Here is a 17715-nt window from a genome sequence, read left to right as displayed (position 1 = left end):
AAACACTTCTAACAGATCTGGATTTATGTATTTTGAACTCAGGGGAACCAACTCACTTTAGTGTACGTTACGGCACATACTCTCGCATAGACGTTAGTCTATGCAGCCGAACGTTGGTTCCACTGTTTTGGTGGAATGCACACAATGATCTCTGTGACAGTGACCATTTTCCCATCATTCTTACTTTGTTGAAACATAAACCCATCGAGGCTCCCCCTCAATGGATTCTTAAACATGCTGATTGGCCAAAGTACACATCACTAGCTGACTTTAACGATGATGTCAGGCGGACCATCGGCGAAGAAATAACTTACGTCACCCAAGTTATTCTTGCTGCTGCTGAGGAGTCCATTCCGTTTTTCTCGGGGACTCCTCGCCGAAAACTCGTTCCTTGGTGGAACGAAGAAATAGCAGCAGCCATCAAAGAATGTCGTTGCGCTCATAATCGTTACCGTCGACAGCCTACTGCGGCCAACTTGGCAACATTTAAGAAACTCCGCGCAAGGCGCGAGTTCTTATTCGACAAAGTAAGGCTTCATGGGAGAGATATGTGTTGTCTATGACGTCACACACTCCATCATCCCAAGTGTGGACTAAGCTTCGACGTATTTTGGGCATCCAAGGATCATCTTGTGTACCGGGAATTTCCATTGCAGGCAGTATCGTCACTGAATCCCTCCTGATTGCTGACCATCTCGCTAGCCATTTCGCGGATGTATCTGGCTCCGGGAATTACCATCCTGATTTCCTCGCTCTGAAGCGGGAGGCGGAACGTCATCACCTTAGTTTTGCCTCTCAAGCTTCAGAGGAATACAACGTGCCCTTTACGGAGTGGGAACTCCGCAGCGCATTAGCGCTTTGCAAGGACACGTCTCCTGGACCGGACAACATCCATAACCAGATGTTGAAACACCTTAGTGATGATAGTTTACTATATCTCCTTCGTGTGTTCAACCATATCTGAATATAGGGTGATTTTCCGTCTTAGTGGCGAGAGGGCATAGTCATTCCTGTCCTCAAGCCTGACAAAGATCCTAAGTATGCAGGAAGTTACAGGTGGATTTGTCTTACCAACTGCTTGTGCAAGCTATTTGAGAGGATGGTAAATCGCCGACTCGTGTGGTGTCTGGGGAAACAAGGACTCTTGTCGGAATATCAGTGTGGTTTTCGAGCCGCCCGATCCACCACTGACCACTTGGTCCGCCTGGAGAGCTCTATCCAGGATGCGTTTCTCCGTAAACAGCACCTGGTAGCTGTTTTCTTTGACTTAGAAAAGGCCTACGACACCACATGGCGATATTGTATCCTTTCAGTCCTGCATCAATGGCGATTCCGAGGTAACTTGCCGGTATTTATAGCGAATTTTTTGTCCCTCCGTTTATTCCGTGTCCGAGTAGGGAGGACATATTTGCAATATCACGTTCAGGAAAACGGAGTCCCACAGGAATCGGTCCTTAGTGTCACTCTGTTCGCGATTGCCATAAATGATATTGTCGCTGCTGCTGGTCCAGCAGTAATACCATCGCTATATGTGGACGATTTAGCTCTGCACTATAGGTCGTGCAGTATGGCAGTCGCAGAGCGACAATTACAGCAGCTATTAGGAGGGTGGAGAAGTGGACCTTAGAACATGGCTTTCGGTTTTCTGCTGCAAAGACCTCCGTTGTCCACTTTTGTCGTCAGCATCCTCTTCACCCACATCCTGAGCTTTATTTAGGAAATGTCGTTCTTCCAGTTGTTGACACTTACCGATTTCTTGGGCTCCTTTTTGACAGTAAATTTACGTGGGAGCCACACGTGCGGGAGCTAAAAGTGCAATGTACCAAGAGGCTTAACCTCTTGTTGTTTCTTAGCAGCACTAATTGGGGAGCTGACCGCGTGGTGCTGTTCCAATTTTACAGGGCACACATTTTATCCAGGTTAGACTACGGCAGTGCAGCATATGGCTCAGCACGGCCAAGCGTGCTTGGGAAGCTGAACAGCATCCACCACAGCGGGGTTAGGTTGGCGACGGTAGCTTTTCGTACAAGCCCCATTGCCAGCCTGCTCGCTGAGTCTGATATGCCGCCTTTACATCTGAGGCGCCAGCAAAGGCTTCTTTCGTATGCTGCAAATTTGCGACAGATGCCACTTCCTCCAGGCTATCCTTGCGTGTTCAACAATGGCAACCGTTTGCTGTACGCTGCTCGTCGTCGAGCGACACGGCTGGTTGGGACACGCTTGGATAGCAGTTTCGAATTATTTGACGTACCTTCGGTTCCTTGCCTTGTCAGACAACCAAGTAGGGTACCTCCAAGGGTCGTACGACGACCTGAAATAATGCTGGATCTGCACACTGGCCCAAAGGAACACACGGACCCTTCGGTTTATCGGAGGCTCTTCCGGTCCGTTGTTGGCCGCTATCCAGGTTCAGTCGTTGTCTACACGGATGGTTCTCGGACAGATACGAAGGTGTGCTGTGCGTTCGTTGTTGACAATGATAGGTTCCTTTTTGCTCTTCCAGGAACCTGTAGTGTGTACACAGCATAGCTCTATGCTATCTGTGAGGCTCTGCGGTACGCACTGTACAATGAGCGCCGACACTTTCTTCTGTGTACTGACTCCTTGAGTTCGCTCCAGTCTATAGATACCTGTTTCCCTCGGCACCCTCTGGTGCAGCGGATCCAGGACCTGCTGGCCGGGTGTTGGGATGCTGGCACCAGAATCACGTTTCTGTCGCTCCCAAGCCACATGGGCATAGAGGGAAACGAGTTAGTAGATCAGGCTGCCAAGGAGGCAGTTACACTGCCCCCGTTGCCTTTCCAGCTTCCAGCAAGTGATATTCGCTCCCAGCTGAGACATCTTGTTATGTCCCATTGGGAGATGGAGTGGCAGGCCATTCCACTTCCCAATAAGCTGAGAGCGATAAAAGGAACAACGAAGGTATGGAGGACTTCCCTTCAGGCTTCGCGGAGGGAAGCCGTGGTATTGTGTCGTCTTTGGATCGGCCACGGTATCTTGATTCACTCGCATCTTTTGAAAGGAGAACCCCCTCCGGTGTGTACCTGCGGCGACCATCTTACCGTGGTGCACATCCTTACGGAGTGTGTGGACCTGGTCGATCTGCGCCGTAGTCCTAACCTTCCGAGTACAATCTCCCTTATCTTGCGAGATGACGAGCAGTCAGCAGACCTCGTCATCCGCTTTATGAGGGATAGTGGTTTGTTTTCTCGTGTGTGATGATGTCCTTTGTCCTAGTGTTTTTTGTGTCAGTAGCGCTTTTATCCCATTGACTTCATTTTAGTTTGTGTTGCACATTTTAATGTGTTCTTTTAAAGTCTAATGTAAAGTACGTATATATATCTATCCTAGCAAGCAATGCCTTATTCGTTTGTCTCCTGTATTTTCTCTTACTTTATTACAAAATAAGGCATTGCGAATCAGATCCACTGATTGTTTTAATCTCATACTCATTTTCCATCACCATTTTTTAAACTCTAGTCATTGGATACGTTTTAAAATTTTAACTGTGCTGTATCCTGTCGTTCATCTCGTTCCATTAGGGGCCGATGACCTCCGATGTTAGGCCCCTTAAAACAACAAGCATCATCATCATCATCATCTTCTGTTTGTTACTGTTAACTTTTCCTCCCTTCACATTAAAACTTCTCATCAATACCATGCAGCCGATATTCGTAAATGGATCTTGTCATCTGCGACTTTGGGGGTTGCTTTTGTACGTGACCGGTAATGAATTCACACCTGAGAAACAAGGAGGCTTCGCCGATTTTCCGACCACTCGTGTTTTAGATTTTTGGTTTCCGTCATAGCAGCTCCCAACACCACTGTAACTCTTTCTTTACTTGTTAACTGTTCCTCACAAACCACAAATGCCGTATTTTGCATAGTTAATATTGCACAAAGTTCAATATGCGTAGCATCTGTTCTCGAGAAGTTATATTCAACTAAAGTAGAAAAGAGACTTAGGGAGCGATTGGAGGAAGAACAGGCTGGATTGAGTCCCCATCGGCAAACACAAGATTGGATCTTCTGTTTGAGAAAGTCAGCAGAAAAGATCCGAAATAGGGAAGGAGAAGTATTTGCAGCATTTATCCATTTGAAGTCGGCATTTCGACAGAGTACTGAGAGAAGAGATATGGATGGCTTTACAGATGGCACATATTACCCCCAAACTGACTAGGGTGATTGAAAGTATATACAGGAGGGTTATAGGTATTTTAAGGATAAATGGTTAAACCTCAAAGGAATTTACTATGGAAAGAGGTGTCAAGTAAGGTGACGGGCTTAGTCCTCTATTTGTTATATTATTTAATAACTTGATCCATGAATATTATAAGAGGCGAACAAGTAAATGCAAAGTTGGAAATTTCAAGATGAGACCAGTGTGGATACAGGCATTAGTATACGCAGATGATACTGCACTTTTAATAATAATGTTATTTGTTATTTGTTTTACGTCCCACTAACTACTTATTAAGGTCTTCGGAGATGCCGAGGTGCCGGAAATTAGTCCCGCAGGAGTTCTTTTACGTGCCAGTAAATCTACCGACACGGGGCTGTCGTATTTGAGCACCTTCAAATACCACCGGACTGAGCCAGGATCAAACCTGCCATGTTGGGGTTAGAAGGCCAGCGCCTTAACCGTCTGAGCCACTCAGCCCGGCATACTGCACTTCTGGCAGCAGATAGAAATAAATTACAGAGGGCGGTATTGGAATGGGGGTGCGCACTCCAAGACAGGGGGATGGAAGTTAATGTTAGTAAAAGCAAAGTTTTTTTGCTTCAATGGAGCCACGAACCTACTACGCTCGTGTAGCAGGGGGAGAGGTGATACTCCCACGTGGCGGGTCGCAGGTGGCAGATAGGGGAGTCCTAACCGGTTTGCCGGCGGATTTGAGTGAAATAATATGCCTCTCATGGACCAAATGCACTACCCCCTGTGGGTGGGGGGCGCAGACGAAGAATACACCCACGGTATCCCCTGCGTGTCATAAGAGGCGACTAAAAGGGGCGACCAAGGGATGATTGTCTTGGAACCATGAAACTACTTATGATTAGTACCACCACGCGGAGACACCATGGGTCGCTTGTACTTGCGCGTAGTACCACTATATTAGATACCAAATAGGTTTGTGATTAGTAGCACACAGGAACACCGTGCGGTCGGCTTTTGCAGTACGTGTGATTAGTACCACCATATGAGCAGGACCGTGGGATGGTAGCTACCATGGTTCTGCCCTGCCCATGATTAGTACTCACTCTATGAGGAACACCATGGGATAGTGGAGGTCCCTGTGGTTAGTATTCTTATGTGATGAACACCATAGGTTTGCGATGCCTGTAAATGGCGCCGCAATGTGACAAAAACCATAGGTCTGTATTATATGTCGAATTTCATAACCTGTGAGTAGTATCATAATGTATGGAATACCAAGAGTCTCTGCTACTTTTGATTAGTACCGCAACGTAACAAATATCATGGTTCTACTTTCCTAGCGATAAGTACCGTTATGAGGGGCCGTTAACTTGGATTTTGGACCCCCTTTAGATTGCAAGCATCATCGATTCATTGTTATGCTATAGCAGCAGTCCCTTGGCCAGTAATCCTGTTGTTTTACGTCAGTTTCTGTGAATGTAAGTCATTGCGGGTCGCATCCACTGATTGTTTTAAATTCATATCCATCCATTCATTTTTCGTCCTCACGTTTTGAATTCTGGTCAGTGGAGAGTTTGAGACAATTTGTCATTCCATTTCGTCTCATTTCATACCATTAGGGGCCAATGACCTCGATGTTAGGCCCCTTTAAACAACAAGCATCATCATCAGCTTCAATGGAGGAAATGTTTGCTTCGAGAAATCGAGAAATTTGTGTAACCAAATTTTGAGTAATAGAGAAATACATGAAAGAATATGACAAATGGCTGGGAAATTTAAGTTATTTCTAGATACTGAAAATTCAAGTAATGAAGATTTGAGATATTGAGGTTCGACTGTATATTATCAAGTAATTCAGACTAAGGTTATAATTAATGTTTCTCAACATTTGTATGCTCCTTCACCATTAATCTTTGCCCATAATTATTTTAATATAGTTAGGATTTCTCTCTTTTCAGGTACTACAACATGTACGTCTTCCTTTATTAAGTCCAAAATTTCTCGTTGGGACTGTAGGTTCTGATCTCCTTGTAAGGAGTGATGAAGCATGTCGTGATTTGGTGGATGAAGCAAAAAATTACCTGCTGCTTCCACAAGAGCGTCCACTTATGCAGGGCCCCAGGACGAGGCCTCGGAAACCAACTCGTCGAGGGGAGGTACTCTTTGCTGGTAAGGTCATTTTCATGGTGTATTTATATTGTTCATATACGGGAGGTATATTTGGCATATTTCAAACTCTCATGTTTTGGTGGGTTGCTGAACAACCAGAGTTTGTTTCTCATAACCAAGCTAGAAACAGAAGCTGTAGGGAAGATGGTTGTATTGACTATTTAGAAGGATATGTATGTTATATGTTGGGTATTCACCCCTAAAGCTGGTTTAATCCTTCGTAGCTCCGCTAACAGCTGTTATAGATAGCCTAGGTGTCTCTGAAGAGGCATACAAGGGAAATGAGTGAGTTAGTTTCCCGTTGCTTTCCTCACCAGGCCAGAAGTTGCTATTGCATATCAGTCTGCCAAGCCCACTGGAATGCATGCATCAATCAACCCTATGAGCGATATTTTCACACCATTTGTAACTGGCTGGCTTAATAAGGAATGGTATTACTAGCATTGCTCATACCTCGTTCACTTTCATATTGTCAAAGCCAAGGATGAGACTGAGACAGACAGACAGGTCATTGAATGTTACAAATTTTTTCTAGTCCCTGCCAGAAGATATAGTGCACTGTAAACACTACATCTTGCCAGCGAAGGCATGTATAGATACAGAAGGAAAATGTCCCAGAGGATTGGGTTTAGAGTGTAATAATTTCATTATCCAAGAAAGGTCATAAGATGAACTGTAGCAACTACAAAGGAATCACTCATATTTGACATGTAGTCAAGTTATCTGGGAGGGTATTGGAAGGAAGATTGAGGATGAAATAAGAAAAGACTAGAGAAGAAGAACAATATGGCTTCAGTCAATACTGATCAATTTTTGCCTCGATCTTCACATTAAGGGACATTGTTTTTCTAATTTTCAGTGCGGCACTTGTTGCTCTGGTAGAGCACCAGTTTTCAGTTTCTTCCCTCTTTTCTTTTTTCTCAATCTCCCACTGTAACACATCCAACACCATAATCTGAAGCCACATTTTGAAGAGTTTCCCCTTTGTCCAGTCTCTTTAACGCACTTGATTTGTCTTCCATAGAAACAATCACTTTCTTCCATTTACTTGCCGTACTCGCAGAGAATACGAAAACTATAACATCCGCACACAACCAATACTACACTGAACAATGACTGAAGACTCGCTGCACCTGTCCTTGAGAGAGGGGGAAAAAAAAGGTCCTACTGCCAGGAGTCAAGCCAGTGCTTGTCCCACGGTCACACCCTCCACACCAGATGTCCCAGAATTTAGTCTCCACCAAAAGTTCAAATTAAGTCCACCAGTGTCAGATAACATGTAATGTCGGATAAGCAAAGGTCGGTTGAGCGAGACTGTACTCTATATGGTTGAAGTCTTTCATGTGTATGTTCATAGCTGAAAAAATGGTTTTATTTGATGGCATTTAAATGCTTTTGATATCTTATTGCAAAGTTTTTACCATTTTGTCCAGTATAGGAAGTTTCACCGAATTGACAATTGAAGGGTTGATAGCAAAAAAAGGGACAAGTCTAAAATACTGATTTTTCAGAAATTGAAAATAACTGTCCCTCGCATTAATGTTACAAAGTAATAACCTCAGATAAATTACATAGGCACTCTTATATGTACCAACATTGCCAAAAAGGTTTTGATTTTCTGTTTTGAAATGTTTGAGGGGAAACATAAAAAAATTTCGGACCTACCCTATTTATGCAGAAAGTTACTGCAAGTTCACTCTTGATGAGGATTAAATTTTTTCAAAAGTTATTATAACAAAGCTTTACTGGGGAAAAAAAAAATACAAATAGTTATTTCATTGAACTCGGCACATATCTAAATGATCACAAAATTTATACAAGGAGTAATCTTAATACCACCTATTCAATACAGATTTATTCCACTATAGCGTGGTTAAATACACATGGAAATTATCAGAAATTTGAAGTACATGTTTCGCCCACTATTTATTGGGCATCATCAGCTTCAATCAATCTTAAAACACATATGGTCTAAGGAGTCATAATAATATGCGTAAAAAATATTGATGAATATTTACAAGTGTTAATACTGTGGATGCAAAATGTTTACAGTAAAAATTTTTGTATTAAAACAGAACTTATACTAAAACCACCTTGAAAAAATGATGTGTTCATCTAAAAGTAATAGTCATATATTGTTTTTATAAAGTAGTCCATGTCTGACAATGAAATGGATCTTCTTGATGAAAAGCTTAAGCAATGTATATTACATTAGGAAAACAGAATATCAGAAATAAGGCGTCAACAGGATAAGAACAAGACGGTTAAAAGATGCAGTAAAAGTTCATATTTGAGGCCAATATTTAAAATAAGGATGGAAAGAAGTAGTTGAATTGGAAGCAGTGTAGTTTATGACGCCTTGGAAAGTTGGATTAAAATAGTGGTATGTCGTGAAGTGCTGAAAAACATTAAAGAATTTGCCGTAAAACGCTGCTAAAATATCGAATAAAAGAAGGTAGGCTGGACGACAAATTCGTGTAACAGAAAATGCCTCTTGTAGACTTGGATGTCCATAGTAAACAATGTTGTCAATTTATTCTCAAGATGTAATGCATGTCCAAGTGTATCTGCAGCGTTAATCTATTTGAAGTTCCTACTGCTAGTGTAGTCTTGTATTGAATAGGTGGTATTAAGATTACTCCTTGTATAAATTTTGTGATCAGCTATTTTTCAATACGGAATAATGACAAGAATAATGGTTTGTAACATATCTAATTGGTATACAGAACTATTTTCTTTCTTTGTAATACACCTCAATATCACTCATCACACCCACTGCTATTGTCATTGTCATCTAATTCAATATTCTCCCACCCCCTGCGGGTGGGGGATGGACTTGTAGAATACACCCACGGTATCCCCTTTCTGTCGTAACAGGCGACTAAAAGGGTTGACTTAGGCACGGACATGGATTGCGGTTTGGTATAATGTGTTGGACCTCCTGTGGATGGGAGGGGTTGAATACATTCATAGGCAATCCCTGCCTGTCGTAGAAGACGACTATTTTTTATTGCTTTTTTTTTTTTTTAAGGGTTAGTTGTAGACCATTTCAAAATTTTTGATGTGCGTGCTGCTCGGACATGGACCTCTGACGTGTGTGGTTATGCCCAAAAGCCCACATTTGACCACCCAGGGATCTTGTGGGTGGGAGCGTCATGTACCCTTGCAGTAGTATCTGCCTGACGACACAGGTCTCCGCATTGCCGAATGCCAGAAGGACAAATTATTATTAATTATTTATTGTTTTTTTCCTCTATATTTAGTGTTCTGTACACGCTATAGGGTACATGCTACTGCGGGTGACTGAGGCAATGAGCACTAGGACTCCCTTCCTCCAATCATCCCGTATTAGGCATCGTCCAACATCGGACCCCGGGCAGTACCGGCTATGACCAGGTGGCTATTGCCTTGGCAGCTTGGTTCGGCTAGAGAGACCCCTGATTGAAGTGAGTAGCATTCGGGGAGGATGATTTCGGGCATGACTTCGAAATGAAGTCTCCCATCCCAAGGGGATCCTCCACTGAAGACTTTAACTTTTGCTTCCCTGAGAGGTTCAACTCCCTGGGAACATGCGCAGCATGAAGGAATCGGATCCAGCTTCCCTAGGTTTCTGATTACTACCTGAACCAATGGGCATGATTTTAAGCTGGTAAAATAGATCCTTTTTAGTAGACACATTGAAGGCGTCTACAGCGAACTTGAGGATTACATATAATTTTAAAAAATATTTGTTTAATGTCAACCTAGTCAATACTTACAATTACCACTATTGTGGTTAAATGATTATAAATAATTGAAAAATCATGAACATGTTCCCTTCTTAACGGGCATCATCAGCACTATGAACAACTTTAAAAATCATAGTTACATTTAAGACTGTCTTACAATAATTAATCATATAAGATTGGAAAAAAATGTGACATTAAAAATTGTTTTTGATACCAGTATTAAAAAGTTAACTAAATCTTATAAACAACAAGTTAAAACAATTGTAGGTCAATCTCATAATCTAGTCTAAAAAATATATATGTTAATGTTGGTAGGGAGATTGTCAAACAGCATTCGTCTGAAATTGAAATGGATCATTTTCTTTAATTTGGTGAAGGTCCATATTAAGCTGTATTCATCAGCAAGTAGAAATTCGAAGAATAAAATATATACAAAACAAGGGCTCTAATTAATCATGTAGTAGAAGATTAGGTCAGGGATGATCATGGTAATTCTTCTTGAGTTAAATTGGTTATGTAACCAGTCGAATAAGAATACTTTGAATTAAAAATACACATCGTAAATTCACGACAATGTACTGGATTGAAGATATTTATCAATATAATTGTAGTATCCCTTCTGTTGTGTAAATTTTCAATGATGGATAGACTGTAAAGAAAAATATAAAAAATGTATTTAAAGTGTATGTACAAAAATAATAGTTGTGGTAGTATACGGTTATGGGTTACGTAAAAATGCGTAATTACTCGAATGCCGTAGAGTGTCTAACTTGTTCTGTTGCTAGCGGTAATCTGACTGGCGTTTCTACTACGTGTATTATATGGGTGTGGCGGAGGGAGGGGGACGAGTTGAGGGAGGGAAGAACTGGGCGGATTGGTACATACTGGTGTCGATATGGGAGGGGGATTATTCGGAGGGGGAATTATAGGTATGGTATCTGGGGGCGTTTGGAGTTGTTGTATTGGTAATTTTTAAAATATGTGGGATTCTCTTTTGATTTGGGATAACTGTTTTCAACAACTTAGGTATTAATGTTTACAAAGGTCTTAATTTCCGTGTCGTCATTAAGGTTATAATCCTTATTAAACGTTTTGTCCAAATAAATATAGATATAGACAGTCTTAAATGTAACTATTATTTTTAAAGTTGTTCATAGTACTGATGATGCCCGTTAAGAAGGGCGAAACATGTTCACAATTTTTCAATTATTTATAATCATTTAACCACAATAGTGGTAATTGTAAGTATTGACTAGGTTGACATTAAACAAATATTTTTTAAAATTATATGTAATCACTGTCGTCGATACGGACCAAATATGAGATTAATGACTTGGAACTTGAGGATCTCGAGAAAATGCGCAACGGTAGTTTGCTTTGAAGACTCGTACAGCACTGCAAGCCGATCAGTTGCTTAAGTGTGGCCACTTTGGCAAAATCCCCATCAAAGTGGAGGAGCACAAATCCTTGAATCTAGTTCGCGGAGTCACCTTTCACTGCGACCTTATTTTGAACACTGACAAAGAATTGATGGAATACATGAAGAACCGTGGCCTGACACATGTCCGGCGCATTACACGCAAAGTCAATGGTGAAGACGTTGCCACTTGTGCAATTTAACAACTGCAAAAGGGAAATCATGCCCGTAATCTAGAGGCTATGAGTCTGCGCCAGAAGGTGCTCCTGCTCCAAAACCTGTGCGCTCCCCTCGTAGGGGAACTTCAAGCCTCCGGAAAGCATCGAATTTCGGGACGTCAAGCCCGCCGTCTGTCAATGACGGGTTGGATATCGAGCTGTCATCTACATCTACCTACATCTACGGATGTAGATGTTGATAGTGTGTAGGTTCACAAGCATCTTGTCGCTCACAACCTAACACTCTTTTGACCGTCCACACTATGGCACTGTTACAGTGGAATTGTAACGGTTATGACAGGCAGCTTGCTGAGCTGCGTCAGCTCATTAGTCAGTTCGCGGCAAATATAGTCTGTATTTAGGAGACTGGAAACTTCAGACCATATCATCATACGGTCCAGAGAAATTTCAAACTATACTTGACAGAACAATATTATGCTCACCGGGTGTCCGGTAGTGTGGGTATTTTTGTTTGTTCTGATACCTATAGGGAGGAGGTTCCTCTAAGAACCCCACTAGGAGCAATTGCGGTGCAGATACCGCTGCCTGTCATAACAACGCCTCTTAACATAAATGATGTCGCTGATCTTATAGATCAGCTTTCTCCTCCCTTTTATTGGGTAATTTTAAGGCTCATCACCTCATATGGGGCTCTGAAATGCCTTTCCCCAGGGGAAGGGAGTTGAAACATTAGTAACAGAGCTGGATTTATGTATTTTGAACACAGGGGAACCAACTCATTTCAGTGTATGTTACGGCACATACTCTCGCATGGACTTCAGTCTATGCAGCCGAGCATTGTTTCCGCTCTTTCGGTGGAATCCACATGATGATCTCTGTATCAGTGACCATTTTCCCATTATTCTTACTTTGTTGAAAAAGAAATCCGTAGAGGCTCCTCCTCGATGGATTCTTAAACATGCTGATTGGCCAAAGTTTAGATCACTTTAACAATGAGACTAGGTGGACTGTAGACGGCGATATTACTTATATAACACAGCTTATCCTTGCTGCTGCTGAGTCCATTTCCTCCTCCTCAGGGACTCCTCACTGAAAACTTGTTTCTTGTTGGAATGAAGAAATTGCAGCAGCTATCAAACAACACTGTCACGCTCATAAACGATATCGTAGGCAGCCTACTGTGGACAAATTGTTAATATTTAAACAACTCCATACTAAGTCGCGAGTCCTTCTTCACCAAGTTAAGAAAGCTTCATGGGATAGAGATGTGTCATCTGTGATGTCGCATACTCCATAATCTCAAGTGTGGACTAAACTTCGACGTATTTCTGATATCCAATGTTCATCTTCTGTACCGTGAAATTTCCATTATAGGCAGTATTGTCACTGGATGACTCTCAATTGCTAACCATGTAGTTCGCCATTTCGTGGATGTGCCTGGCTCCAGGAATTAATATCCTTATTTCTTTGCTCTTAAGCAGGAGGCAGAACATCATCACCTCAGTTTTGCCACTCAAGCTTCACAGGACTATAATGTGCCCTTTACAGGCTGGGAACTCCGCTGCGCTGTGACGCTTTGCAAAGACACATCCCTCGGGCCCGACAGTGTCCATAACCAGATGTTGAAACACCGTAGTGAGGATAGTCTATTATATCTCCTTCGAGTGTTCAACTGAATATCGATAGAGGGTGAGTTTCCATCTCAGTGGCGAGAGGTCATAGACATTCCTGTCCTCAGGCTTGACAAAAAACTCAAGTATGCAGGAAGCTGTAGACCTATTTGTCTTACAAACTGCTTGTGTAAGCTATTTTAGAGGATGGTAAATTGCCGACTTGTGTGGAGTGTGGAGAAGTGCAGACTTTTATCCGAGTACCAATGTGGTTTTCGAGCCGCTCGCTCGACCACTGACCACCTGGTACGTCTGGAGAGTTCTATCCAGGATGGTGGCTGTTTTCTTTGACTTAGAAAAGATCTATGACACCACTTTGATTTATCAGAGGCTCTTCCTGTCCGTTGTTGGCCAGTATCCAGGTTCAGTCATTGTTTACACGGATGGCTCGAGAACACACATGAAAGTGGGCTGTGCATTTGTTGTTGACAGTGGTAGCTTTCTTTTTGCTCTCCCAGAAACTTGTGGTGTGTAAACAGTAGAGCTCTATGCCATCTGTGAAACTCTGCGGTACGCACTGCCCGATCATCGCTGATGCTTTCTTCTGTGTACTGACTCCTTGAGCTCGCTACAGTCTCTTGATACCTCTTTCTCTCGGCACCCTCTGGTGCAACGGGTCGAGGACCTGCTGGCCTGGTGTTCGGAATGCGGCACCAGATTCGCGTTTCTGTGGCTCCCCAGTCACATAGGCGTAGAGGGAAACGAGTTAGCAGATAAGGCCGCCAAGGAGGCAGTAACACTGCCCCCGTTGCCTTACAAGGTTGCAGCAAGTGATATTCGCTCTTAGCTGAGACATCTAGTTATGTGCCGTTGGGAGATGGAGTGGCAGTCCACTCCTCTTCCAAATAAGCTGAGAGCGATAAAAGGTACAATGAAGGTATGGAGATTTTCCCTTCGGGCTTCTCGGCTCCGGTGTGTACGTGCGGCGACCATCTTACCGTGGTACGCATCCTTACGGAGTGTGTGGACCTGGTCGATCTGCGCCGTAGTCTTAACCTTCCGAGTACAATCCCCCTTATCTTGCGAGATGACGAGCAGTCAGCAGACCTCGTCATCCGCTTTATGAGGGATAGTGGTCTGTTTTATCGTGTGTAATGTTGTGTTTTGTGCTAGTGCATTTGTGTCAATCTCATACTCATTTTTCATCACCTTTTTTAAACTCTTGTCAGTGGATATGTTTTAAAATTTTAACTGTCACATATCATGTCGTCTATCTCGTTTCATTAGAGGCCGATGACCTTCTATGTTAGGCCCCTTTAAACAAGCATCATCATCATCATCATCATCATCATCATCATCGGGCTTCTCGGAGGGAGGCAGTGGTATTATGTCGCCTTCGTATCGGCCACGGTATCCTGATGCACTCCCATCTCTATTGAAAGGAGAACCCTCCCCGGTGTGTACATGCAGCGATCAATCTACCGTGGTAATGTCCTTACGGAGTGCATGGACCTGGTCGGTCTGCGCCATAGCCTTAAACTCTCGAGTACCATGTCCTCATCCTGCGAGATGATTCGCAATCAGCAGATCTCATCATCCGTTTTATGAGGGATAGTGGTCTTTTTCTCAAGTTTAATAATGTACTTTTTCTTAAGTACTTGTGTTAACTGCGCTTTTATCCCTTTGACTCAATTTAGTTTGTGTTTGCGTATGTTAATGTGTTTTAATTTCTGACATGAATTACATATCTGTACTTCCAGGCAATGCCTTATTCCATTATCACCTCTATTTTCTATACTTTTAATAGAGCATAAGGCATTGAGATTTAGATCCACTGATTGTTTTAATCTCATAATTATTTTTCATCACCATTTCTTTTAGGGGCCCACGAACCTGCTACGCAGGCATAGCAGGGGGAGAGGTGATACTCCCACGTGGCGCGACCCAGGTGGCGGATAGGGGGGTCCTAAGCGGCTTGCCAGCGGACTTGAGGGAAATAAAATACCTCTCGCGGACCAAATACAACCCCCCTGTGGGTGGGAGAGGCAGATGAATAATACACCCACGGTATCCCCTGCCTGTCGTGAGAGTCTAAAAGGGCCGACCAAGGTATGATCGTATTAGAACCATGAAACTACTTTTATTAGTACCATCATGCGTGGAACACCATGGGTCGGTTTTACTTGCGAGTAGTGCCACTCTGTTAGGTACTCAATAGTTTTTTGATTTGTAGCACTCAAGCGGGGTTCAGTGTGGGTTTCCAGTACCCGTGAGTCGTACCCATGTGAGCATCACCACGGTTGTGGGCGTTACCTGTGAGTTGTACCACCCTATGAGCGACAACGTGGGTCTGCGTTACCAGTGATTAGTACCCACTATGTGAGGAACACCACGGGAATGCCGGCGCCCGTGATTAGTACACCTAGGTGAGGAACCTCATCGGTTTGCGTTGGCTATGAGTGGCGCCATTGTGTGAGAAACACCGTAGGTCTGCGTTCCCTTTACGACGTACAATACTTGTGAGTAGTACCATCCTGTGTGGAACACCGTGAATCTTCGCTACTTTTGATTAGTACCCCAACATGACAAATACCATGGTACTACTTTACTCGCAACATGTACCATTCTGTGGGGCCTTAGACGTGGATTTTCACGCCTTTAGACATTGAGCATCTTTGTGCTTTATAAGTGGTCCCTTGGTCAGTACTACTATTATTTATGATCTTTTTTGAGTCTGATCCATTGTTTTTGTTTGTTTGTGTGGTTTTTGTTTGTTTTGTTTTTTGTTGGCTTCATCTCCATCCATTCATTCTCCATGACATTTGTTTTTTTTTTTTTTTTGGTCAGTGGATGAATTTGATTTTTTTTTGCTATTTCATTTCATACCATTAGGGGCCGATGACTTTGATGTTATGCCCCTTTAAAACAACAAGCATCATCATCATCATCAGTTTACGCTACCTTTGATTAGTACTGCAGCTTAAGCAATATCATGGTTCTCCTTTACTAGCCATAAGCACCATTTTGAGGGGCAATAGACCTGGGATTTTGGACCCCTTTATACATCAAGCATCCTCGATTTAGGATTGTGCTTTATGAGTGGTCCCTTGGTCAGTAATAAATTATTTCTGATCTTTTTTGAGTTGGATCCACTGTTTTTTTTTTTGTTTGCTCATTTTTCTTGTTGATGTTTTAGATTTTTTTTTCATGTCCATCCATTCCTTCTTCATGACTTTTTTTTATTTTGGTCAGTGGATGATTTTTAATTTTTTATTGTCATTTCATATCGTACCATTAGGGGCCGATGACCTCGATGTTAGGCCCCTTAAATAACAAGCATCATCATCATCATCATCATCATCATCATCATCTTTTAGGGGCTGGTGACCTTAGATGTTAGGTCTCTTTAAACAACAAGCATCATCATCAACATTCTCCCCATTTTTGTGACTTGCTTCTGCAGGTTCTACATTTCTGTCAGATATGCATTTATAGAATACTTTATTTGAAGGCATAATCAGGTATGGCAAAAGGCTGCAGAGGTCCTGTTCTGTGGCAGTTTGAATTCCTGGACCCTTGTGGTAAAGCACATTAATTTCCATCGTATTTGTTATTGGTGTCTTTGACCTAGCCAACGTCCAAAGTATTTTTTTATTTTTTTTTTTGTTTGGGGCGTCAACCCATGTGGATCTTTTGCCCCTTCTGGCACCGTTTTTTGTGAACCTGCATGTAATTGGAATGGTGGTATTGTGTAATGTTGTGTGTGAGGAAAGGAAGATTAAGGACATCACAAACACCCCGTCACCAGGCCAGGTATATTAATCAGTACAACTAAAAAACCCTGACCCGGCCTGGAATCATACTCAGGGCTGCCGGGTGACAAGCAGACGCATCACCCCCTATACCGCGGGGCAGGACTAGGTCCAAAGTAAGTATTTTTTGGTTTAATTTACTGTCTTTCTTTGTAATTTATATCATTTTTACTTCCTTTAGTTTGAGAGGCGGTTTTGCTGCTTTCAGAAAAAGCCGTTCAGTAGCTGTTTTCATGCCCTTGAAGTCATCACACTTCATAATAGTAGAGCAAAACTCCTAAAATGTTTTCAGGTTCTGATGAGGCATCATCCCACACTTCAGAAATATCTGCAGCAATAGTGGCCCTCTGTTTATGAGTTGTGAGAGCAAAATCCTAATCGTTACAAAGGTAGCTATGGCGTCTTACAGGAAACAAATATGTCACCTTTTTAAATATCTTCTGGACATGGACTGAGGAGTAAATGAAGTGCACCATTGTTTTATTCTTATTCTGACCAGGGCAGCTATCACTGATCAGAACAAATTCATCATATCTTTTTTTCATGTGGGATGTTTTTTTAGGTACGGTAGTCCAGAAGCATAGATGTAACTTTGTTAGGTCACTTTTCCCCTTCATGTTGACAGTAACGGTATATTGTGACAG

General features: G+C 42.5%; 1 protein-coding gene across 1 annotated transcript in view; it reads left to right on the top strand.

The window, feature by feature from the left end:
• Positions 1–17715, top strand: part of dbo (Kelch-like protein diablo) — a 351633-nt gene that overhangs the window by 139100 nt on the left and 194818 nt on the right. The window contains exon 6 of the mRNA XM_068227482.1: positions 6115–6325. Coding sequence (XP_068083583.1) covers positions 6115–6325 — 211 coding nt within the window. The remainder of the gene's footprint in view (positions 1–6114; positions 6326–17715) is intronic.

This window comes from Anabrus simplex, chromosome 4, assembly GCF_040414725.1.
Source record: "Anabrus simplex isolate iqAnaSimp1 chromosome 4, ASM4041472v1, whole genome shotgun sequence".
In the NCBI taxonomy this organism is placed as follows: domain Eukaryota; kingdom Metazoa; phylum Arthropoda; class Insecta; order Orthoptera; family Tettigoniidae; genus Anabrus; species Anabrus simplex.
This window is presented reverse-complemented; position numbering and strand designations above follow the sequence as displayed.